This window comes from Nanorana parkeri, unplaced genomic scaffold, assembly GCF_000935625.1.
Source record: "Nanorana parkeri isolate BGI_ZX_2015 unplaced genomic scaffold, ASM93562v1 scaffold12, whole genome shotgun sequence".
NCBI classification, from domain to species: domain Eukaryota; kingdom Metazoa; phylum Chordata; class Amphibia; order Anura; family Dicroglossidae; genus Nanorana; species Nanorana parkeri.
Window position 1 is genome coordinate 2,618,741 of NW_017306280.1, and position 25,093 is coordinate 2,643,833.

At 40.8% G+C, this 25,093-nt stretch overlaps 1 protein-coding gene across 1 annotated transcript in view; it reads right to left on the minus strand.

Moving 5' to 3' along the window:
- CEP170B (centrosomal protein 170B) overlaps positions 1-25,093 on the minus strand; it is a 61,975-nt gene that overhangs the window by 10,851 nt on the left and 26,031 nt on the right. The window contains exons 5-13 of the mRNA XM_018556688.1: positions 23,327-23,385; positions 21,527-21,656; positions 21,041-21,154; positions 19,594-20,067; positions 17,912-18,681; positions 15,531-15,716; positions 14,643-14,781; positions 12,220-13,923; positions 2,011-2,251 (exon numbers count right to left, since the gene is read on the minus strand). Coding sequence (XP_018412190.1) covers positions 2,011-2,251; positions 12,220-13,923; positions 14,643-14,781; positions 15,531-15,716; positions 17,912-18,681; positions 19,594-20,067; positions 21,041-21,154; positions 21,527-21,656; positions 23,327-23,385 — 3,817 coding nt within the window. The remainder of the gene's footprint in view (positions 1-2,010; positions 2,252-12,219; positions 13,924-14,642; positions 14,782-15,530; positions 15,717-17,911; positions 18,682-19,593; positions 20,068-21,040; positions 21,155-21,526; positions 21,657-23,326; positions 23,386-25,093) is intronic.

Genomic DNA, 25,093 nt, shown 5'->3' on the forward strand with positions numbered 1-25,093 from the left:
AGTAAAAATTAAAAACCGTAGTGGTGTTTAAATACCTCCAAAAGAAAGCTCTAGCTGTCCCCAAAAAATGGTATAAAATTCATTTTAGTACAGCGTTGCATGACGGAATAAACGTCAAAGTACCGCAGCGCTGAATACTGAAAAATGGCCTGGCCAGGAAGGGGGTCTAAACACCTGGTCTTGAAGTGGTTAAAATGCAGGGCCTCCTACTTTGCTATGGGCCATACATGTTGCACTCTCCAATCCTGGCTGTCAAAGCTTCGACCACAATGGTGACCATGTTCCCCCTCTAGTGGAGTCACGCATCCTCTACCATGTCCCCGATATAATGTATTGTAAAGATACTTTCATCCTAAAGTGTATATCAGGGCAAAAAAACCGTATGTAGTGCATATGCAGTGTCTGCAATATATGCACATTTTCCCTATGCAGTGTCCCATCTACTCGGCAAATAGTACATGTATTATTCAGTCATATCACAATTATTTCTGTATTGTATACAGGGAATAATTGTATAATTATAGATTGAGCTGGTACATTAAAAGAGAACTATGGGGTAAGTGTTTATCCCATAGTTCTCTTTAGGGTCACATAGGGACACATACTAACCTCTTCCTGTGACCCAAAGCTCAGTATATAGCGGGCTATTGCCCACTATATACTGAAAGCGCTGCCACCGGGACAGATCCTGACAATACTGTTTGGATCCACCCAGCTGTGTGAGTGACAGCAGGCTCTGCCTATCTAGAGGCAGAGCCAGCAGTGCCCGCCCCCTCTGCTGTTCGTTCCTCCACTTATCGATGGAGGATCGAAGTGGGAAGGGGGGAATCCCTGCAGGGAGTGGTGACTGATAGTCACCGCTCACTGAATGGAGATGATCGGGAAGTGACCAGATCGGCTACATGTTTTTGCTCACTTCCCGATTAATAGAGCCGACCTGTGACAGCTTCTTTGTCACAGGTCGGCTCTAACTATGAGGATGAGTGGAAATCAGTCACCTCATAGATCTCCTTTATTCTCAATTCTAACTAGTCATGATTAGGCTTATGCAACAACCAGAATATCCAGTGTAGGATTTCTATAACTCAGCGGTCTTGCTTATGCAAGGTTTATATTTGCCCTTTTATTTAGCTGATCTGGACATTTTAGCTTGTGTAAGGGGGTCTGAAGTCACCTAAACTCGTGTAATTGATTCCACGTCATCCGCCTGACTGTGCACACGGCACACTCACGGTCTGGAAACAGACTGGCAGGTCAGGACTCTGCTATGGGTCATATGTGCTACACTCTCCAATCCTTGGTAACAAGGTATCAGCAAGTATCCAGCTCAGATAGAGAAAATTAAATAAATAATCTGACTAGGATAGGGAGGGACAGAACTTGGGGCCACGAAGGCTCCCATGCAGGAGCATTTGCTGACAAGGAACATGCCAATAGCAGGAGAGCAAAGAGATGACCTCATCAGTTTATTGCGGAGCCTTCACTGTCAAATTACAGTCTGGGCTCATACAGGATGACCCAACTGTGTTGCTTAATTGCAGCAGAGAAAAGTCAGTTAGCCAGACTGGCTGTACTGTCTGGCAGGGCTATGGTAATTTCAAGACTTGATGGACAGAAACAGACAGGCAAGTCAAACAGCTATGTTTCTCAATGGTTTAATAAGCCGCTTGCCTTGAGTTTTAAAGGTTTTTTTTTTTTCTTTAGGAGGGAGGTTTATAGGAAGAAAGCCTTTCTACTGTTCCTAAGCTCTGCTCCCCATCTTTGTCAGACATGGCAGCCCTCACAATACAAAAGCTTCAGTCAATACAAAAGTTTCAGTGTGTGTGCATGGTTTTGGAATAGGATATTGTCCAGTCTCCACAAATGTTTGCCCATTAATGTAGGTCCCTTCACGAACCCTTTAAGAGGAGACTTTCCTAGTACAAAACGATAGTCCTTATCAGCACCACATAAGCGTCCACCCAACACACACTAGAAATATGCAGACATAAATATCCATAAGGCACTCACCTGGCTATTTCTGCAATTTCTGCAGACTGTGTCATGTAGTTATTGTACACCTCCTGGTCATCGTCATCATCATCCTGATGCCGCTTGTGCCTCGGACCGTGAGAAACGCTGGTGGCGGCCTTGGAGGTCTGAGTGGCTGTTGAAGTATGGGATCGTTTGTGTTTAGGGGTGCTGTGATTAGAGCCATACTCCTCCTCAGATGTAGACAAATAATCTGAACCCTGCTGCCTCCGTCTCGATGCTTACAAAATGAATTGGTTTTAAAGAGAGAGAGAGTTAAAAGATCAATCCTCTCCTAGCCACCGGTGAGACAGGTCGGAACTGTTTACATTAAGAGCGCCAACATACAAGTTGCTTGTTAGGAAAAAATAAATGCTCACCAAATGGAAACAGGTTTAGACCCTTCCTGCCTGCAACCTGTAGATTTAGGTTTCCCTGAACAAGGCCCGTGCTGAGTGTATATTAATCTATGTCCTACCTTTGAAAGCTAGCAGCCAACACTGTACATGGCTTCTATCTACCAGACCAGCTTTCACTGACAGCTCTGCCCCCCACTAACTATCCCCACTGTCATTCACAATGGTCCCCAATTACGTAATCACTATGACTGCTATAACATAGTGATAACGTTCAGGCTGGAAGCTTCGTTCACAAAATAAGCTTTCAGCCTACAGATGGTACTTGAGCCTTTAGATGGCCTCTGTTTAATAGTATAACTGTCTGACACAATTACATTTTTCTTTTGTACATTTGTCAGCCTATTATTAAAAAAGTCTTCTAATTAAAACCCTTATATTACCTTCAAAAATAAATATTAAAAGGAGAACTATGAGGTGACTGATTTCCCCTCAGCCTCATAGTTAGAGCCGACGTGTGACAAAGGAGCTGTCACAGGTCGGCTCTATTGATCGGGAAGTGAACAGAAACCTGCAGCTGTCCCCTCGCTTAACAATCGTCTACCTGCAGGGAGCAGTGACTGTCAGTCACCACGCCTTGCAGGGATTACCCCCCTCTCCGATCCTCCAGCACTGAGTGGAGGAACGAACAGGAAGGGGGCGGGCAGAGCTGGCTCTGCCTCTATATAGGAAGAGCCAGCTGTCACTCATGCAGCTGGGTGGATCTCGACAGCATTGTCGGTATCTGTCCCGGCAGCGGCGCTCTCAGTATATAGCAAGCAATAGCCCGCTATATATTGAGCTTTGGGTCACGGGAGGAGGTTAGTATATATCCTCCGGTGACCCTAAAGAGAACTATGTGGAAAAACACCACATAGTTCTCTTTACGATGTATTTTTCAGTAAAATCAGTAGTAGCAGTAGTTTCACAGTTGACTGCAAAAGTGGAAGTGAACTTAAAAATAATAATAAATCATTGGCTGCAGTCATCTTTAAGCTGCTATGGCATCTCTTAGGTTTGGATGTTTCAGGCTCTGCAATTTAGGGTAACTGCACGCCCTTGTCATTTAGGTACCAAAATTAGTTTTGATTTATCTTTTATTTGCAATAAAAACCAGTTTGTTTTGACATAAAATATACCCAAAGCATGTGCTCAAAAATTCAGCATTGGTTAGCCAATTTTTTATACACATGCATATCAGTATACAGACTAGTTTGCAATGCAGAGAAACACGTAATTCCAAAATCTAATTGTGGATCATAAATCATAGGATTCTCTGTTCAGTGCAAAAATCTGTCTGCAAATATTAAAGCCATTTGCAATTTAATGACTTGGGAAAGGGAGACATTTCCCTCTGGACATTGGGCTTACTGCCATTAATTCCACTGGATGGCAGTATAGACTGTACTTTGCTGCTTAGCGACTGTGACTGCAATATCTAATTTAAGTGCATGAAATCTTTAACATTCATATTTGCAATTTTTTTTTTCTACTGTATTTTTAGATTTTTAGGATTTCCATGTGTAAAAGATGCCAAAAAAAAATCAAATTACCAAAAATCAGCAACTTGTATATTCGCTCTCTTACTACGGGTCGATTTGTATTAATTTTTTTTATATTTAAAGGGGCTTTCCAGGAAAATAGAAATCTTGACTTCTGACTGTTCCTCACAGCATAGGTGCCCATAGACATGTAAACCAATCCATCCAACTTCCACAGGGTTGGAGGACCATCTCAATTTTAATTATTTTTACGTTATATTTTGAAGTCAGTGCACTCTGCGTAACAATTTTTTTCATGGTGGGTATTCTTTTTTTTTTTAGATAACTATACCTCCTTTTAAGATACCCCCCTAATTTTATCTAATGGCTAATGTTTTCCTCTAGATATGGCAGATGTCCAGCTCTGCTCTTTCCTGCTGATTCCAAAAGTATAAACATGCATGCGCTGGCTATCTAAGGGCTACACAGGCAATTTTTATCTCCTCCTGATGACAGATTTAAAGATGAACTCTGGAATGTTTAATAAAATTCCAGTCCCCACACACCCTGCCCACTGCAAGGGTTAAATGCTTAAGTCTAGCGATAGATGAAGTGTAAAACGTACTATATTCCTTGCTTTGGTGTTCACTGACACTCTGGGTTGTGGGCAGTCTCTTGCCATCCTCACATACAATGCAGGACTTTTGACTCTGCATTGTACTTAATGACATCGTGTGTGTGACCACCGGCAAGAGCATCTTAGAGAAGACACATGGGGGGGAATGTATATATAGATGGAGGGAGCTTGCAAGAGGGAGGACTAAAATATTACACCTTATTCCTTTAGCCATTGGCGTCTTGCCGTTTGAGGCCAGAGGGGAGGGTGGGAAGGTGCTTGTGATACACGTTCTGGGGGGGGTGGTTTGCTGGTGGTGCACGTTCCAGGGGCGGGGGGGGTGCCACTTGTGGGGCCCTGCCTCTACCTCTAGAGGTAACAAGCATTTAACCCTTGAAATCCGGGGGCCGCACTGCAAGGGTAATTGTTTTCATGCCTGGAGTGGGGTTTTTAAATACTTGCTTGCAGCCACCTGAATAGGCTAGAGCTATACAGGAGTTTTCTAATAGCTCAATCCTGCTACTAAAGTCACTAGCGATCCTTAGGTGTAGCAAATGATCGCTAAACAAAAGTGACTACCTATGGAGTATGCTGCATAAATACCACATAGTAGCATCTTGCAACAATCAATAGCACATGACTGGAGCATTGTCCAATCATGCTAGTTTGATTGGTACTATACGATACTGTGTAGCTTACTCTATATGGAGTTTGTTTGGCACCCTCATTGAACTTGAAACCTGTGAATCTTCAAATCACAGAAAGAAAAGCAAGCTCAGCACGCGACATGTACGCTCGGTGTACATTGCTGACATATATTTTTTTTAAAGTACCTCCGCAAAAGGTGGAAATGGGCTTTAAGGACCAAGACACACCTTAATGCCCCCCCCCAGAAAAGGATGTTTAGAGTTCTATAGAGTTTAGAGTTCTATTTTAACTAGAATCAATAGAAGTGGAATGGCCGGACTACCTACAGAGACAAATGCAGGTAAAATCCGACACTGCAATCAAGATATTACGATTTAATGGTGCACAATGAGCACTAGTATATTGGGTCACTGGGAAGATGCGAGTCAAAAGGTAACTGGTTCCATTATCTGGAAAACCCCTCTAGTAATATAGAAACTTTTTAGGAAAGAAACATGATTACCAATTGGGCTAGGTTTATAACAGCCGATTGGCAAATGGCCTATGAACCTAACAAGGTTAATCTAGATACAATGCTAGACAAATATATATATATATTGCCATTCAAACTGTGCTAAAGCTAGCCCTTAGAATTAAAACTTTATACAGGATTCATTGAGATGGTTCACAGACAATATAAATGTTTCTTTTGTTGTACAAAAGACTGCCTGTAGAATTCCTTCTACAGGCAACCGAATGTGTCCAGCATCAGAAAATGGAAAAAAAACGCCACATGAATTTATTCCGAGTTATAATGGGAGGTTATACATGATAACAGAACATACAATTATTTCTGCAATAATGGTGGCAGCAAAACCTTTGCAAAACGAACCAAAGAACTAAATTCCAAATATGGGACAAGGGAAATTTTTGTTTTTTTTGCAACAGAAGAAACATATATAGTTCTGTAAAAGAAGCTATGCACTAGTGTGGTAAACTGCAAATAACATTTGCTTAAAAACATACTGAACATTACGTAATTTTTAACCACAGGCGGGTGTGGAGAATATCAGAAAATGGATGAGATCGGTTACCCAAATGAGAACTAGATTTTAGGTTCTCTTATAACCTGCCACTGTCAAAAGTCTACTGCACAATGTTGTCACGTCCTAGTATTAGATCAAAGCCATATGGCCTAAAGTTGGCTATTTACTAGTAGAGCTACATTAAAAAAAAAAAATTCCAAATAGTCGTTAAAGTTTTGAATAGTTAATAGGGTTTAACAGACGATCAATTTTGACCACAGCAATGCAACAAAAACAACAAATCAAAAGGAAGGAGCATAAAAAAATTTCTCTAGCAAAATTCTAACAATTAATTTGTTCGAGAAACTCCATTATTTCAAAAAATGAAAGTTGAATTCAAACAAAATTTCAAGCAACATTATTCAATGTTCAGATTTCGTTTGAAAACTAGAAAAAAACAGTGAATACCCAGCTTAAGGGCCATGCCACATCAGCAACCTTGACATGGACCTAAGAGTGCCTGCACAGTGGCAATAAAATGGCGCTTGCATCAAATTTGTGCTGCATTTGGGTATTTGCCATGGGTCACATTAGGATAATAATGCCTTACTCTAAAAATGGACAGATAAGGAGACTGTCATCAGACGTCTAAATGTACCCTGATGCCAAACACCAGCTTAGATCCCTCTGTGGCTTAACTATGTTGGGAACAGGACAACCATCCCATCTATACTAGTTAAAGTGCTGCAATCACCTTATAGTGACACTGAAAATGTATCTTAATTGTGAATCACTCGGCTATAGACCCTCAAATCATCTCTGAATTGGTGCCAACACAGTCCTTCCTTCTGGAGGGTTGCTACTGTTGTTCCCCATGGACCCTGTGTGTGTTGTAAAGGAGCCTACGTTTCAAGCTCGCTCCCGTGATGGACTACAATCTCATGTTTAGTTTACTAATTTGTATTGAAGTTATATTCTATCCTGGGAGCGAGCTTGGAGTGGTGACTATTTTACAACACACACAGGGATCATGGGGATCAAAAGTAGCCACCCTCCAGAAGGAAGGACAGTGTCAGCACCAGTTCAGAGATGATTTGAGGATCTACAGCCGAGTGATACACAAATATGATGCATTTTTGTTAATAGTTAAAAGAGTTTTTCCCCATAGTTCTCTTTAGGGTCACGGGAGGACATATACTAACCTCCTCCCGTGACCCAAAGCTCAGTATATAGCAGGCTATTGCCGGAGATATACTGAGAGCGCCGCAGCCAGGACAGATCCTGAAAATACTGTTGAAATCTACTCAGCTGGCTGATTGACTGCTGGGTGACTAAGCGTTGGGAGGATCAGCAAGAGGAGGGGGGAATCCCTGCGGGGAGCGGTGACTGAGGGTCAACGCTCTCTGCAAGGAGATTGGAAAGTGAGCGAGCGACGGTATGTGTTTGCTCACTTCCCGATCAATAGAGCCGACCTGTGACAGCTTCTTTGTCATAGGTCGGATCTAACTATGAGGATGAGTGGCAGTCACTCATCTCATAGTTCTCCTGTAAGGTACGTGAATGCATTTTTAAGATTTAACCCCTGAGTCTAGCGTCACTTTAATAAAAAACTTTAAGGGCTCTAAAGGGAACTCAACTGGGAAGCTGAAGCTATATTCTTGAGAATGATACCCATCTGTTGACTAGGACTAATAAAATATTCATCCCAGTAATAAAAGAGTAAACATTATTTGCCAAAGTAATAGTTCAGTCTGTTGTATGAAGGTGACAAGTGCATGAAACAGACTGCCACAATGACAAATATGAGGGCAGGGGTTTGTAGAAGTAAAATCAATCACATTGTTATGAAGTCAGCAAACATCTGAAAAAATGTATTGTGCGAGTTAATCCTTGTATACAGGAGATCTTCCTTCACTGACATGTCTAGTCCAGCTCCACCTTCCTGACAAATTTGTAATTGTATAGCAGGACATAAAAATCCTCAACTTTGTAAGCAGTGTTTATCGATCTTTCAGGCGGCAGTGGCTTCAGAATGATATGTTCAGATATTGGTCAGGGCAGACAATCTGTAGTTCTCTTTATGGAAAGCTTACGTAGTCAGTGTCTATATTTTCCAAAAGGACAAGCAGCAAAATCTGAACACTGCCAAACGGACAAATAAATTATTCAAAATCCTGGATAAGCTTCAGGGCACAAGGGATGTAACAGACCTTATTCACACCAACAAAGGTTCAAAATGTCTAGCTTGCTCACTTTCCAGCTAAAAATGACAGTGCAGCTTTCACCAACAGGCCTCTGTAAAAATCTGGATCTATGTTCTTTAATTGTTACACCTTTCAGCCTGACTTCTCATGAATTATTTGATTTATTTACTCGTATTCTCTCCTTATCAAAGCAGGTTACAAGACCATTATAAATCCTGCATGAGACCACTGTCTCAAGCCCAGTGCTGACAAAAACTATATTGCTGTACAGTATAACAAAGGTGCTGTCAGGATTACTTAAAAGCACACAAAAGGGTTTGTTATTTGTAGATTTATCAGCCTACAATAGCCCAGGCACTCTTGGTTATCAGACCTAAACTCAGGCTGGAGACAGGTCAGCCTCCATGAAGGCCGTACAGTCTGATATTATGTCGACATTTCTGCTCTGGCAGGAAGATAATTCAAGTGAATAATAGCACCAACACCCAGTCGTGAGAGACAAGGTGGCACTATTATAACTACTGATTCTTACAAATGGCCATTCCTGGCTGGTTCTCTTTAAAGGGAATTTGTGATAAAAGAAATATTCTTACTCCTGGCCTACAGTTATAGGAGAGTAAATCTGCAGCTATCAAGCTTCATTGCATGCAAAGGCACTGCTCCAAAGCTAGTAGGCAGCTCAGGAGTCAGAAAGTGATTTTTCTAGAAGGATTTTTCTTTGTGACAGATTCAAAGAGGCTATAACATAAAGACGATCTAATTTCTGATACAGTTTCTGATATTCTCCAAGACACACCTGCATTAATAAGGTGCGTCTTGGAGACACACCCTATTAATCTTTTTCTTGCACCCGTAAAGCACTGGCTTCCGATTGGCAACATAGAAGATAATTATGCCAAATGAAGAACCTAAAAAGATTGGCTATCATTCACCCAACTATCTAAAATAACTACCAAGTTGAACCCGAGTCGTCCCAACTCAGATTCATTCCTTTCACCATCAAAAATCAATCAGAGGCAATACAGACACCCTGATAAATAAGGTCTTATAAGAAGTTGTCAGTTTTATCATAATAAGCTTTTCCTAATCTAATTAACTTGCAGTTTACCACACGGTATTAAATAGCTCCTTTGGAAATCTATAAACAATAATCTCTTGCCTTAGACTCCATGTACACGGTTGTCAAACTTTATGAGCTTCCATGGAAAGCCATCAGTGCTATCCAGTGCTGGTACACACACCGATAGACACCCTGTACACAGTTGTGTGTCCATGTATCTGCTATAGTCCAGAGGAGTGTATACAGCAGCTGTCACACCCATCTGAGACTCATTGGAGATTTGACAGATGACTATCAAGTGGCAGACGTGTACATGGAGACTTTCAGGTTTAATAGGACAGGGATACATATAAAACCAGTGATCAAAGTACAGACTATGGAATTAATAATGTTAGTGTGCTACCAAGAGCTTTGAAAAACCAATTCATTTGAATACAAGAGCTATTGTCTTTGTATTCCTGGAACTTACATTTTTTTGAGGATTATTATTTTGCATTCAGCTAAAACCAACACTTTCCTCTTTGCCAACTATGAACAATAGCACATTTCTTTAAATTAGTCTCAAAACATCATATGTCAGATCATCACAATGGGAGCACACATGGACATCGACCATATCCTTGCACAATCTTCCTTTGAAGTGTAAGTGTAAACAAACAGCTAAGAAGCCAGCTGAAATACATATTATTAATAATGAACTGTCATCATTGTCAAAGGATTTGTAATTCTAGTCTAGACACAGTCCTCACCATTTACTGCTCTCCACTAGGTAATGCGATGCAGCTTGTTCAAGGCTGCGATTGGACAGTGAAGGGGCAGAAACTCACAGGTGATGCTATCTTTGTGTTCTCTAATCCAATTAGCAAACTCCATTTTTAGACACAGCCAGGGCTATATTTACCATAACACAGGGTAGACATGTGCCTATAGGCGGCAGAGGCAAGGAGGCAGCTACCTTCCCTTATAGTCATTGGCCATAAATGTATTTTCATCATAAGTAGAAATACAGTCATCTTATAAAAGCTAATTTACACATCATCACAATAATTCTAAACCAGTTTAGGCCTGGTAAAAAAAAGTCCTGAGTAATCCTAGCACAAGGGAGATGCTTTGGGTGCAAAAGGTTGTGTGCCTATAGGCTTCAGTGATAACAATTTGGATCTGATCACAGCACTCAGCAATGCAGTAAGCCTGCATGTTCCCCTTTCCTTTCTCGGTCTGGATCTGAACACTAATAATCAGGAGATTACAGGGGGCTAGTGCACACACAGATTATGGTTCTGATTACAAATACATTGACACATTTTTTCATAAATGCATAATTTGAATAAATATGGGTCTTTTATATCCGCCTACACTTACACTTTAAAGTGAACATGCCACCTATGAAAAAAGAACACGGTGTTAAAGAGAATATCAAAACAAGTAGAAACACTTTGACTTTTTGAATTCCCTATCCCAGGTTGTGTAACGAATATTCTGACTCTACAGTAAGGCCCCTTTCACACGGGCTGATCAGGAGAGGATCCGTGGACGAATCCTCTCCTGATCACAGCAATACAAAGTGGATGTCACCGCTGTGACATCCGTGTCCATACAGTTTTTTCAATGGAAACTGCTGGACTCCATGTTGGTCTGTGTTGGACATGTGTCTGTTTACATCAGATTACCCCCAATCCGGCACGATCTGGTCCACCGAAATGTATCTCCCATCCCTCAGTCTCTCTAAACCGACCGGAGGTGGGGGTAACAAGGTGTAAAGGGACACCCATCCAAACAGTTATTTTAAATGGTTTAACTATAATGAATTTAGTATTACATTGTAACATTACTGAATACACTGAATGACTCAAAATAAACATTTTACTTTATCTCTTTCTCTAAGCAGTGAAAGTCCAACCACTATTTCCTTGGAACATTTTGACTTTTGAATGGCGTGAATGGTTGAACCTCTGTTGGGTTTACATTGCAGTCTGTGTAACCACTGTTACCAGGACAGAAAGTGATGGAAAATCCAAAAGTTGTTTTAAAGGAAAATATTCTATTGGTAGCAACTGTTCCTATGACAAAACTGGCACAAATGATATTTCATCTCATTCCTGTTATGTCTGCTACAACACAGGAAGAAAAGAGAATTCTCCCAATGAGGCACAGATGGCAAGGCAAAAAAACAAAAACAAAAAGCCAAGGGTTCTAACCATTCCCTACTTCACCCAAAATTAGAAAAATAAGAACTGCAACAGGCTTCGGTCATGCATTTTTGGAACCAGTTGGATGCTTCAAAGCTCCTTCACAATTCAGTGACAGGTGCATCTGACCGGCAGTTTTGCATTCACATAGACTTGTATGGGAATGCAAAACTTTATGAGGCAATCAGAAGCACATTGACACAGGCCCTTTATCTGATTAACCCCTCCAAAAAAACACTATTCTATAGAATATTCTAACAATACAAAGTATGAAAAAATATACCAGAATGCAAAATTGCATTAATATGGAGGCTGAATATGAAGTAGATTAAGCTTCATGCCTAGTCTATTTATAAAACAAAATTATGAGGATAAAACACGGGATCTAATTTTAGGAGGATTGCATTTGCCCGTGTTTACCATTGCTTGTTATACTAGCCTTGTGGGATCTAAAAATGCAGATCAATGATTTTCCAGATTTGGTCATATATACTATATATCTGAAGCCAAACCTATTTAAATAAACAGACCAACTGTGCTTTATTCTGAATTGGGAATTAAGAGGTGAAATTTAGCAAAGTAAAACAAAGCAGTAACAGTGATAAAACTTACCGGACGTTGAAGAATACTTGACACTACCCGATCGTGCTCTTGTTAAAGGTTGTTTGGGCACAGGTGCTAAAGGTTTCTTGACGGGTTGATTCACCTCTGCCATAGCTGGTTTACGATTTGTATAATTGTGTTCGACACTACGTCCTGAAAAGCCCGTCCTTGGAGAAGAAACTTCAGAGTCGCTTGGAACATTAAAGGAGCCAGTCCGCTTCCTTGGCATTGCCAGGATATCAAGCCTGGAAAGTTTTTTGGATTCAGAAGAACTTTTGGCTGAGGAAGAGTTTGCAGAAGATACTTCTGGACTGTTCAACCTTTCAGCATCTGCGCTTTCATTGTCAGAAGCTTCACCTAGTCGGGCCCGCCGTAACTTAGAAGCCCGTGTAGGTCTAGGAGTTGATAGGCTGTTTGACCTGGTGAGTGCCTGCTGAATCTTTTGTGTACTTAATGAAATTCGATTTGCATCTTCCTTGGTTGACTGAGCATAAGGTCGCCTTCGTGAGAGATTCCTCGATGAAGAATGTTCATAGTCTGAGGATACAGTATCAGCTGGCATATAGGGAAGACTGGAGCTTCGTTCTTCATCTGTAAAATCAAGTGAACCCCGAGGTCCAGTGCTGCGCTTCATTTCAAATCGCTTGGTTGCATCTCTCCTGGTTCCTACATTAGTAGCTCCAGTCCTCCGTTTTTCAGAGAGTCTCTCTCTAGCAGTGGATTGACTGTAATGATCCTGTACAGAAGAAGACTTTTCCTTATGAGGGCCTACAACTCTATTTTCTTGAGGATGACTTGGCACATTCTTATCACTAACCAGACTGACGGTGCTTGCCGTATCCACATCAGAATCTCCAGATAGGGAATCATCTGGTGGGCACTGAACACTGTCAATGCCCTCGATATGATTTTGGGAAAAAAGCTTGGCTTCTAGAGCCGCCAAAGCAGTCTCTGTCTCCTTGAGAATTTGCCGCGTCTCTTGGCTGTAGTCTGTGGTGGGCTTTGTAACATTGAGATCTTTAAGCAAGGGATGGGTTGAGATCTGTGGAAGCTTATTGGGGGAAATATTACTGCTGGATTTTTCTTTGGTAAAGCTTTCCTGTCGTACAAATGAAACAGATTCTCCCGAGGATCCATTATCTTTCTTCAACAGTTGGTTAGCCATTCTCCCAGCATTTGAGGGTTCTGGTGGAAGCTGCTGGTTACTCTTTAGTTTCATCTGGACATCATGACCTTTATATTCTTTGTGCATGTCTACGACAGGTAATGTAGCATTTGCATGTGGTAAACTTCCCATTTCGTTGTCGCTACCTACATAAAAGGAAGTAGATTTTAATTCAGTAGGTGCTTTACTTTGGTCATGACTACTAAAATCATTTCTCCTCCAAACACTTCTAGATGTGTTAGGTGATGGATTAGACTTCCTACTAGATAAAACCCCATCATCAGATTTGCTAGCATCACTTAGGCTATCTGGATCCAAGTCTTCCTGTATGTTCAATAAACGGTTTTGCTCTGCTGGAGCAGTTTTCTCACCATCCTCTACCGCTATCTTTTTGGGAACTTCCAAATTGGACTCTGTCCGCACCAAAATAATCGGTGTGGGACTTTCGGATTTGTCATTGGGAGGAAGCTGAGGAAGAAGTCTCCTTGTCCTTGAGGGGAAGGAGGTGTCTCCATCACCAAGTATTTCCGCAATGTCAGTATTATGACCTAAAAAACAGAACAATGAACTGCTTAGAGAACAAGCTGTACATTTAAAAATTAATGGATGCAGATTATACAATATTTCTGAACAATAATCTGTATAAGCTTTTTCTCTTTGCTCTCTAGTCAAATGGAGCAGCAGGGAAAGTAAGTTGCTGGCAGGGCCACCATTAAAATGAACCTGTTGCTTTCGTCTGCATGAGCAAAGCAAAGGTTCACTTTAAATCTTGAGACAACCCGAGCCAAACCTAACTTCTAATACTAAATACAAACCGTCTGCTTAACACTTATCCCCACCCCCATTACTTTACCTATAAATCTAACCCCATTCCCCTAACATAACACTTCCCCATAACCTAATTACTAACACCACACAAAAACCCAATAGCAGCCTATGTATCCTATTCTGTGCATGAAGCAGTGGATGACCAAAGCTAACAATACTGCACTGAAACTAACAGGGCTCAGCTGCCAGCACTGAAAACTAATGATTCAACTGGCAGAGTTTCAAATATAGAATTTCCAAAAAAAGAGACGCGACAGCCTCCTTGTAACATGAATTTCAAGCTCATCATTGTTACAACAGAGAGGACAATCGTGTCTAAACTCTGCAGAATAGTTTAAAAAAACCAAGTTATTGCCGATTTCACTATTGACTTTCAAACTGGTACAAGCAGCAGTGTTAGAAGGGTTGTTATACACTATAAAATATAAAAAATATTTACCATTATCCACAGTTAATTCCAGCTTTTGGCCTTCTAAAGGAGAAGTTGGAGAGGCATCAGGGTAGCTGTCGGCAAGACTTGCCCACCGTGAAACCCACTTTTGTCCGCTTTTGGCATTGGAGCCAGATGATTTTGTGGTCTGCAAATATTATCAACAAAAGTTTAAATAACAAAAACACTGAATGTGCATTTATGTTACATTAAGCTCTATGTATCATTATTTTCATAAACTGGTTACTCAAACATTTTTAATAACTTTCATGAGTGAATATATCCAAGTTTTACATTTATTAGAACAAAATATATTTAAATTATATGTAAACCCAATCTTTGATCTGAATGATACTTGGTGATCCTGTTCATCTTCATATAGCAAAAGTTCATATTGGGGTGCTGCCATAGGTTCTCCTCAGCTATAAGCATCTACACCGTACCACAGAGACATTTTAGTGGACAGAAACTTTCATGGGAAAAAGTGAAAAGCCATTTACTGAATTTACATGGACATAGACATATCTTCCCTAAATTATTCTCTATGGTAACAGTACTTGCAGAATGCAAGACTCATTTATACAAATTCTCTGCGTAAAAGCTTTCCCACAGTGACAATTTTCAGTTTCATTATAGACAGTACAGCAGAAAACTGCATGTAGAGGGAGGGATCTGGAAGACAACGTGTGGTATAGGTCTTATCCGCACCAGGACAATGAGTCATAGTCCTGACTCTTATGAGGGCACATAAGTGACCCATTATTATGCTCATAAAGGATCCATTGGATCACACAGCATTGCATACATCATATAGTGTTCTCTTTGCAAGGTACAATCATGCAAAGAAGGGGTATGGCTTGGTCCCTTTAATAGGGCACAGTCATGGCAAATAGACACACTCACCTGCCCATCAGCCTGGGAACCAGTAAATGCGTTTGAAGTCTGACTTATTGACAGCTTCATAGCCTTATGATTCACATTTCTGTCCATTATAGAGGATTCCTCTTTTTCCAATTTAATGATCGGTCTGTACACTGCTGAGGAGATCATGGAATACTCCTCTGGATCAAAGATTCCAAACACCTAAATAAAAATCAATTTATAATAATGAATCCCTATTCTCTATTTTCCATTACCAATCAGCATTATACACCACACTGCTTCTTTACATGTACATGCACACACACACACACACACACACACACACACACACACGTCATTAAGAGAAAAGTAGAAATAATGTCCAATGAAGTACATAAGAGAATACTGTATTAATGATGCAAAATATTAAAAGACAAAATCCAGCCAAAATTTATTTTTTGTTTTTGATAGCACGGGGAAAGGTTTTTAATTGCCATCTATGTCCCTGACAGAGTTTCTCACTTTTTCTCCAAGCTAGCTTTTATTTTTATTACATTCTGCGACGATATTTAGCTCAATGCCTCATACAGTGGCCACACAGGAAGTCAAAGTAAATCTCCCTGATGAACTTCAGCACTTCAAATTCTGTAGCTGTGGTACTCTCACGGGCAGATTGGCAGTGATCTCCGAACAGCATTTGAAAAGGACTATGCAATGGAAAGTAGCCGTTAGAGTACTTAGTGAAAGTCCTAGTACTTGAACATTCCCTGCAATGCACAATTAAAGCCCAGTTGTACTTTGGAAAAAAAAAAATCGACCAATAAATTAGAGATAACAGTAATTGTTGAATATCATACTGTTTTTTACTTTTCAAAGTTCCTCCAGCCCCAGCAGAAAACTTTGATGCGTGTCCAGAGGCTGTAGCTAAATACCGCTGAGCAGTGATTGAGAAAAGAGGTCTTTCTACAGCAATCTAAGACCTTCAACCCCTGTCTTGTCATCACTAAACCAGTGCAATCAGCAAAGCTCATGCTTCCTGCAGACTGCAGTGATGTAGCTCTGACTGGGCAAGGGCGGTGGTCTTTAGCTGCAGTCTTCGGATCAGCATTAGAGTTTTCTTCCTAGGTGGGAGGAATCTAAAAATAAAAAATGCTCAATACTTACTGTTTTCATGCAGCTTGAGTTTATGTATACATTTTTTTTTAAAGTGCAATTGGGTTTTATTGTGGATTGCAGCTGAAAAAGTGGGACCTTCTTATAAAGAGAAGAGCAAGTATGCGAAGCTGGGAACTTAGTTTGAGATACATTAGGACATTTTGGAATTAACAAAACCCAATAAATGTTTTAAACCTACAACAGCCATCACCCTTGAAATATTAATTTTGGGTTGACTGGTTAAAGAAGCAGACTCATGTTTAAAGCTGAACTCCAGCTCTAAAAATGTGTGTATGCATATATATGTGTATATACATACACATTTACACTGGTCCAGCATGGAACATAGGGATCTTGTAATACACTGATGAAGCAGCACAGAACGCCTAGTATTCATTTACAAAAATGCTAGTGGTCCTCTGAATGGCTGCAACTGTTCCTATACCTGTAAGGTGCTGCAATACACAGTAGTACCTGCAGCACCTTAAAACACTAGTCTACTTCTCTAAACGGTCGGTCAACCCAAAATTAATATTTCAAGGATCGATGGCTGTTGAAGGTTTAAAACTTCTATTGTATTTTGTTTATTTCAGAATTTCGTAATAATAACTCTCAAACTAAATTCCCAGCTCTGTATAATTGGTCTTCGTTTTAAGAAGGCCTCAAGTTTTGAGCTGAAAACCACATTACAGCCTAATTGAACTTTTTTTTTAAAAAGGCCCTGTCAGGGATCATTAATATATACTTACATTGTGCCAAGCTAGATCAATGTAAGTATACATACATTTTAGAGTTCAGCTTTAGGATCCAAATATGATTTTGCAGCGCAAACATAGCCAATTGTATTGAAGACTGCAAACAGACTGTAGGTCTACATTGATAATAAAGAAAACCCATACAAATGGGCATACTATGGTAAAAACTTTTAAAAAGAAAAAATGATCCATTGGTAAAAGTAAAAAGTACAGATGACAAAAGGCCTGTATCATAGGACTTTTGCATTAAAACTGCTTCTCTACCCATACAAAATCAATAGGAACTCAAAAGCAGCTTGAAGGTGGTCAAAAGAAGGTCAGAAGGATTTCAACTGCCGGTAAAATGCACCTGTCAATTAACTGTGAATTAACTCAAAAGTACCTCAAACTGATATCAATTGCAAGTGAAATGTAGAATGAATCTAAAAGGTAAGCTGCATTTGTCCATTGACACAAGCCCCAAAACCCATCAACAAGGCTCAAAATATCAGAAGCTCACAGCTTTACCTCATCGATTCTTCTCCTTGCCTCTTCAACTTCTTTATCTTGATTCTCTGTATCAATTGTATATGTTCCAGCATCACTTAAGCTGTCCTCCTCTTCAGCCTTCTTGACTCTCACTGGCCTAATATCAGGTGCTGGAGGTACAGAAGGTATGACAGTGGTAGATTCAATTGGGTTGGTGGTTTGTAGCATGATAACAGATAACAAAGGCAGGCTCATAGGTGGTTCAGGCTTTTTGGCCGTCTCTGCTGCTTCTTCACGCAGGAGCTCATTGGCATATTCTTGAGCCAGCTTAGATTTCTTGCCGATGCTTCCAAAGTTCTTCAAAGGAGGTTTAGCGGTAATCGGGGTTGAGGTATTTATTCGGTCGTCAGTCTTTTCTCTTCTGAAGGAGTTAGATCTTTGAGGAAACGTAGAGGAGTTTGTCAGGGGTTTTGTAATGGATGGCGGTGGTGACGTACCATTTATGTTTGGCTTCTCTGGTGGTAAAGTCGCTTTCCGTTTATCAGTTTTCCCCTTGGAGTCGGCATCAGTTTGGGAACCATTTGCACTGTGTGTGAAGGACTGAGACCTCTTTTTTCGTGGGGCATCATCATCAAAAAATTCTATGACAAATGCCTGCTGGTTGTGTAACAACTCTTCCGGTTCCCGTTTTATCTGACGCTGAAGTTTTCCCTGATCAGCTGGGGTGGTTATAGACTCTTTTTCAGGGACTACAGGAACTACAGGCTGATCTTCTGAATCGCTTTGTGTTCCATCTTCATGTCGGTTACCTTCATTAAAAAAAAAATGTTTTTTAGCTAAACAATGGCTACAATGTAAGGTTTCAAGATCTAAATGGTAAAACCTAACACACAAAAATGTAAAGCAGAATTTAACTAAATTTTTTGAAATTTGCAGCCATCATTTAGGTTGTACAGGTTTGTTTATGTCATGCCTTTGTAAGAATGTCCAACTACAACTAATACAACCCATCTATTACTAGTGTTCTGCAGCTAAATAAGGACTTCTGCTATGAGAACAGAAATCTTGCTTTGTCTGATGGAAGGCAACCAACCGAGATAAACAAAAACAACAACAAAAAGAAGGACTGCATCTTTGTGCTGTAGTTTGCTCCTCACAATAAACAATACAAATCCCACTAAATAGCAGCTGAAGTTTTTCTGATGTTTGTTTTTCTACAGATAGGAAGACTCGGCATTAGTAAAAATATGGTCACCAAGAGAGTCTCTTACCTATGTGTAAGGGGCTGTCCAGCTATTCCTCCCCATGGTACATTTGAAACTCAGGCTGTGAAGACCCTACTCCCTTAAGATGAGACTATCCGATACTATGGCAGGTCAAAAGAACTGAGTATGCACGCATTAAACATTTTGACTGGTTGGTAACAAAGTACATGACTACCTGCTCTGCTGGTAACCAAGTTGCTTAGGGATTTGCCATGAAGCACATACAGTTATTCAAAAGCATTAATTATGCACTGAAGTGGTTCTGGGAAATACAGCCCATGGGGATATACATACAACTTCCTATGCAAAAATGCATATACCTATAGACCTCAAATAAAATTGCCTATGGCAAGCATTTAAATGCTCTTTGACCCAGAAAACTGGCATTAGTTGCTATGGGCAACAGAACCATTTTTCCCCCCTCTTAGGTTTCCATACACGAGGTTCAGAGCTTACCTTTGAGAGTTCTGCTGTGGATGGGAAGATCACTCTTAGTGCTGTATACGTCTTCTGCAGGTGATGGTCTTCTAATTAAGCTTGGGTCATTTTGAACCAACCAATCAGCCACTTTACTTTCTACGGACACCATTTCTGCTGGACCAACTTCCTTCCCAGCTGCCCTCTTCTGTCTCATGGAGAACTTTGTAACATGGTCTTTAATCTTTATTTTTCCTGGCCGGCAATCATCAAACTCAATAGTAAAAGAGGCATGGCTCTGCACGGCTGGTGGGGTCACAGTATCTGTGTCCTTGGTCGGGATTTCATGGACTTGGGTTTCTGGCGTTTTGGCTGGTTGCTGGAAGTCCTTTGTGGGAATTTCAAAATAGCTTGGCTCTCTCCTAAATGAATATAGCGATTGGTCAGAGGCGTCTCTGTACCCCATATTACAGTTCATTTCTTCTTCATGTGGAGGCATTTCCTTTGGTCGTTCTATAAATCAGTGAAAAAGGAAAATAGTGAATATAGCAACAGGCAAACCTCAATCATGTGACGATCCTAGTGCAACTTTGGCCCTGTAGATTCTGACAATTTCTTTTGCCTCTTGGGGATAGTATTGGTGATATCTGAGCTTAAGTTCCCATGTCTGTACACATGCTGTGGATGTTATGAGGGGTTCCCAATGTACCAGTTGTTCTTCAATTTATTTTACATTATGAAGGAGAGAAAGAGGAGCTGAAACACCCAATGGTAAGTTGAAACAGCAAAAGGATATGCATGGGTTTTCTGCTGCACTTAGTTCAGTATGCTGAAGCAAGCAAGCAAGCAAGTAAGCAAGCGAGGAAACCGGTCATATGATTTGACAGGCCATGTAATGGGGCTCTATCCTATCCTGGAGATTTTCCTGGAGAATTTTGCAGAGAACACGCTGTAAGGTCCACACCACAGCCTGCATTTTATGAATGAGAAGTCATATGCAGATGCAGTATTCACTGTGAAGTCATGAGGAAGGTGAAGAGCAGTATCCGCTCCTCTACCATTCATTCCTAAAGTTTGTGTTCTGGTAAATTGATACAAGCGAGACACCAAAGAAAAATGCTTAGGTAAAATATAGCATTGACAGTACTAGTACAAAACATTCCCTGGAATTTTGATGCAGGTTTTGGGTGTGCTAAAGCACACCTAAAATGCAGTGGCTTAAACCTTCACTTGCAAGTATAGCCAACACATTTTTTTCTGGATAAAGTAGAAAGGGTTAAGAACCATGTCATGTATTTATTGCTGTCTGTGTTACCATTAGGTAGAGTCACCCTCTCCATTATTTATTCAAAATGCAAAAGGAAAGGTTTGGGCTTTTGGGGTAAGCATGTCCTGGATTTGCACACGGGAAAAAAGTTGACTGACAGAACAAATTGGATGCCTCACTAAGCATAGATAATGGACTGACTAGAAAAGGCTTACTTACCTGAAAAATGGTCTTCTGGCCTCCTTCCCTCGTGTTTCTCAAGCATGTTATTTGCATCATCTTCTCCCCACCAAGATGGCTGACCGTAGAGCGGTGTGCGATATATTGAAGCTTCTGTAAAAACAAAAAACACTCCCATTAACAGCTTATAAGACAAAAAAAAAAACTTTGTTCAATACAGCACTCTAACCTGGCCTTTCACAAGCCCATGTGCAATAAAGTGGTAACGCCGGTGCTGAAAAGCATCTTCCAATTACATGGCACAACTTACTGGCGGAGGCCCAATCAAAATTCTCCATAACAGAACTCTGGTGTTTCAGGCCTGTGTATACAACACTGTCAGGTTTACACAAAACAGGAACATTGGGAGTTCAAAGCCAAGCAGATTCCCGTAGAAGGCTGCTAGAACAATACATGCAAATGGATGAGCAAAGAGAATGCAAATAAATAGAGGACAGCAATGGCGGCGAATGAGTTAACACATACCACCAGGGGGTTTCTTCTCCACCTTTTCCTGTTTCCCTGGCGACGGGTCTATGTGAGAAGGCTGTTCTTTAAGATGCTCTATCCTCACAGTCTTCAAATTCATCTGGAGTTGGCTGGTGTATTTCTCATGCTGAAAAAAAGAAGAAATCATAGAGGGAACTTCTTCAAAAAGTTAAAGATCAACACCTATTTTGAGCTTGTTGGGTCCTGGGAGCCACCGATGCTTAGGACTCCATTCCTAAATAGCCATAATGGATATAACACCACTTTGTGTGCATGGAATACCATTGAAACCCAGGTATTACCTTGTATAAGTAGCAGTGACATATCACAATGCTCACATAGTCTGAGCAGAGCTATGAGAGGGACCCAGCAGGCCTCACTCACTAAAGGCTGCCTGCAGGAAACTATAGGAGGGGCAGAAACAAGACCAGTCACTCTGTACGAGGAGAGAGCAGCAGTGGTCTTTACTACAGGAAGTTCCTGCACAGAGGCAAATATCAAAAGCTGCTCCATGCTAGATAACTAGATAACTGCACATATTTTGAAGAAATATACAAAGGACACCAAGATTCAAGTAAGCATATGTATGATATATATAACAATATCGGACTATCCCAGAGTTTAGCTTTACTGTGACATATACATAAAACTTTGGAATCAGGAGGCAAGAAACCATTTTGTGAGGGGGACCAGAGATATAAACTACAGCAGGAAAATCTTGACAAATTGAGTCTCTGTCAATCAATAGGTTCCCACTCAAATATTAGTTTTGAGTGAAGTTAATCTTTAACATACGACATTCCCCATGCCAAACATGCCATACAAGTTGTACTGGGTCTTTCATTTAAACAAAAACCCAATTACATTTTGCTGATCATTGCTGTAGCTCCATTTTTTTCTTTTGACTCAAAAGGGAAAGGTAAGACCCTCGGTTTTATTTTTACCGGAGGAATTTCCTCTCACTTCCTATACCAGAGACCCCAAAGGAACTGTAAAAATCTCCCCAACATAATACAGACAAGAAAAATCAGAGTGGTTCTAAAACTTTCCCCTCAAGTGCTTTTATTGAGCTCTACACTTCCTTACTTCCTTAGAGGGATTTCCCTGGTGACCATACAGGATGTGAGGGTAACCTCCACAAGAGAAAGGGAAACAGCAATAGGAACCTAACAGAATCTCCAACTATAATCTATTAAAACAAAAAAAATAGGTTTCGGCTGGAGTGTCACTTTGAATTTACAATTATTAGGTGCTATTGTCGATTACAGATTATCTCATGCTTTAAACATAAAACTTTGAAATGCGTACAGCTTTCCTCATTTGTAAATTATAGGGAATACAATCTTTCCTTCTTTGTTTAGATTAAAAATAAAATGTCTACAGGATCATGGAGCCATTATCAACCATCAACTTCTGCCCCCAGGTGGTGGGAACAACAGGTCAAACATTTGTATTAAAGGGATTCTGTCATGAGCGTTTATCGAGGCTGCCATTACTGAAGTCTATTTTGAGTGAGCTAGCTCAATGGATCTGGCTGTTACACAAATGCTATGGCTTCAATGCTGTAGGAGCAGCAAACACAGAAAAGGTATGGCAAAAAAAGAAGCTCTGCTACTTTTCTGACACATTTACCAGCTTGTTTAAAAGGAGGCACATTGGCATACACCATACTTCTCTCAAGACAGAGTCACTTTAACAAAATTACAAATTAAAAAGAGAAGCATCATGGGAAATTGTAGGCTAATATGCAATGATGGTATCACAGTAGATATCGATTAACAGACTAAAAGAACTAACCTTTAATGCTTCCTCTGGAACCTTATGCTGAATATGCTCCAACACATACATATTAATATGTACACAAACCGATAAGGAAATAAAGAACATTACAGTGACTATTTTACATTCACAGATCAACTCCCTGTATTGTCCTCAAGAAGGATGAATGCAGAAGAGTTTTATACAGCATGTATGAGTAGAACTCAGAGGGGGCCTCCAACATTTAGCGATGTAGGAATAGTTTTTCCTTCTATGCATTATATATTGGGGTGTGAAACTTCTATTGTCTCCATATCTTCATTTGCAATGTACGCCTACTAATGTTAACCATCCATTTTAGTCATATAGGAATTCATTTATTATATTGCAAATGTAGCAACATAAAGTGAAATCACTTGTGCCAAGCAAAATGGCCAAAGCAGAATGTGTGAAAAATTATAACCATTTCTGTGAATAATCATATAAAAAAATAATTTTCTTCTACATGTGGCTGCTGCTTCTTGACATTATGACATCGTTTTTCCATTGCAGCTAAGGGAAATAAATTCCAAGTGAGGATTTATTAACTTACAGGGAACATCTAAAAATGTTAAAAGGTGGAAATTCACCCTAGAATTACTTAATATTAAATGACCATACAGCACATCTAACCTTATAAAAATACATAGCACCGGGGGGCGTGGCGAGCTGCCGACCAAGATGGCCGCTGGTTGAGTGAGCTCCGCTCCACCGATCCCCTGGAAAGCAGACAAAAGCCACCATAAGCCTACCTGTCCGACCATCCAGCCACCGGAACCCCCGGACACAACACTCGTCCACACGCGGAGCGTGATGCGGCGATCCAGGAGGCGGAAAGAGCCGCGATTCACACGCAGCCGACGGGGACCCAAGATGGCGGACGTATCTCAGCACGAGGAACCGCGGGCCTCTCCGACTCCCACACCTGAGGTATTTGATTCCTCATCCCTCGATAGCATGCCCCTGACCCCAGCAGACGACCCAGTGAGTGTCAGGGACATGGCCTTATTGGATAAATTCCGCACGATGCTGCAAACTGAGCTAACTCTGGCAACTGACAAGCTGGCTGCAGTGTTATCGTAGCAACATGATTGACTTCTGCCCACGCTTCGGTTGTCCAGTAATCAGCATTGGAGGTGACCTCATGCAACTCATGGCGTCACTCAGCACAGAGGAAAGGTGTCCAAGCAGTTTGAAGGCAGGTTTTATAATCACAAGATGTTGATAGCATGAAGGACACAGAGCGGCAGTTTCCAAGTTGATTGCTAGACAACCGGTGTGTGGACAGACGTCAAACATCGTGCTATGTATTTATCAAGGGTCACGAGTTATATTGCTGTTTAATGTTCCTAGAGTAATTCTGGGATGAACTTCCACATTATTTGTGTCTAAGCAGTACCCTAAAAGATTTACCTTTTGTCTTGAGATGCCCCTGAAAAATAGCAATGCACTACTGTGCCATGAGTCTAAAAGGAGAAGTATGAGGTGAGTGAAAATCACTCAACCTCATAGTTCGAGCCGACGTGTGACAATGAAACTCTCACACGTCGGCTCAATAGATCAGTAAGTGAGCGGACACATACCGTCCCTCGCTCACTTCTTGATCATCTCCCTGCAGAGAGCCGTGACTGTCAGTCACCTCTCCCCACAGGGATTCCCCCCCCTTGCCCTTTCCGATCCTCTAACACTGACTGGAGGAACGGGCGAGAAAGGGCCGGGTACAGCTGACATGAGGAAGCAAATTTCTGCCTTCACCAAAATGGCCAC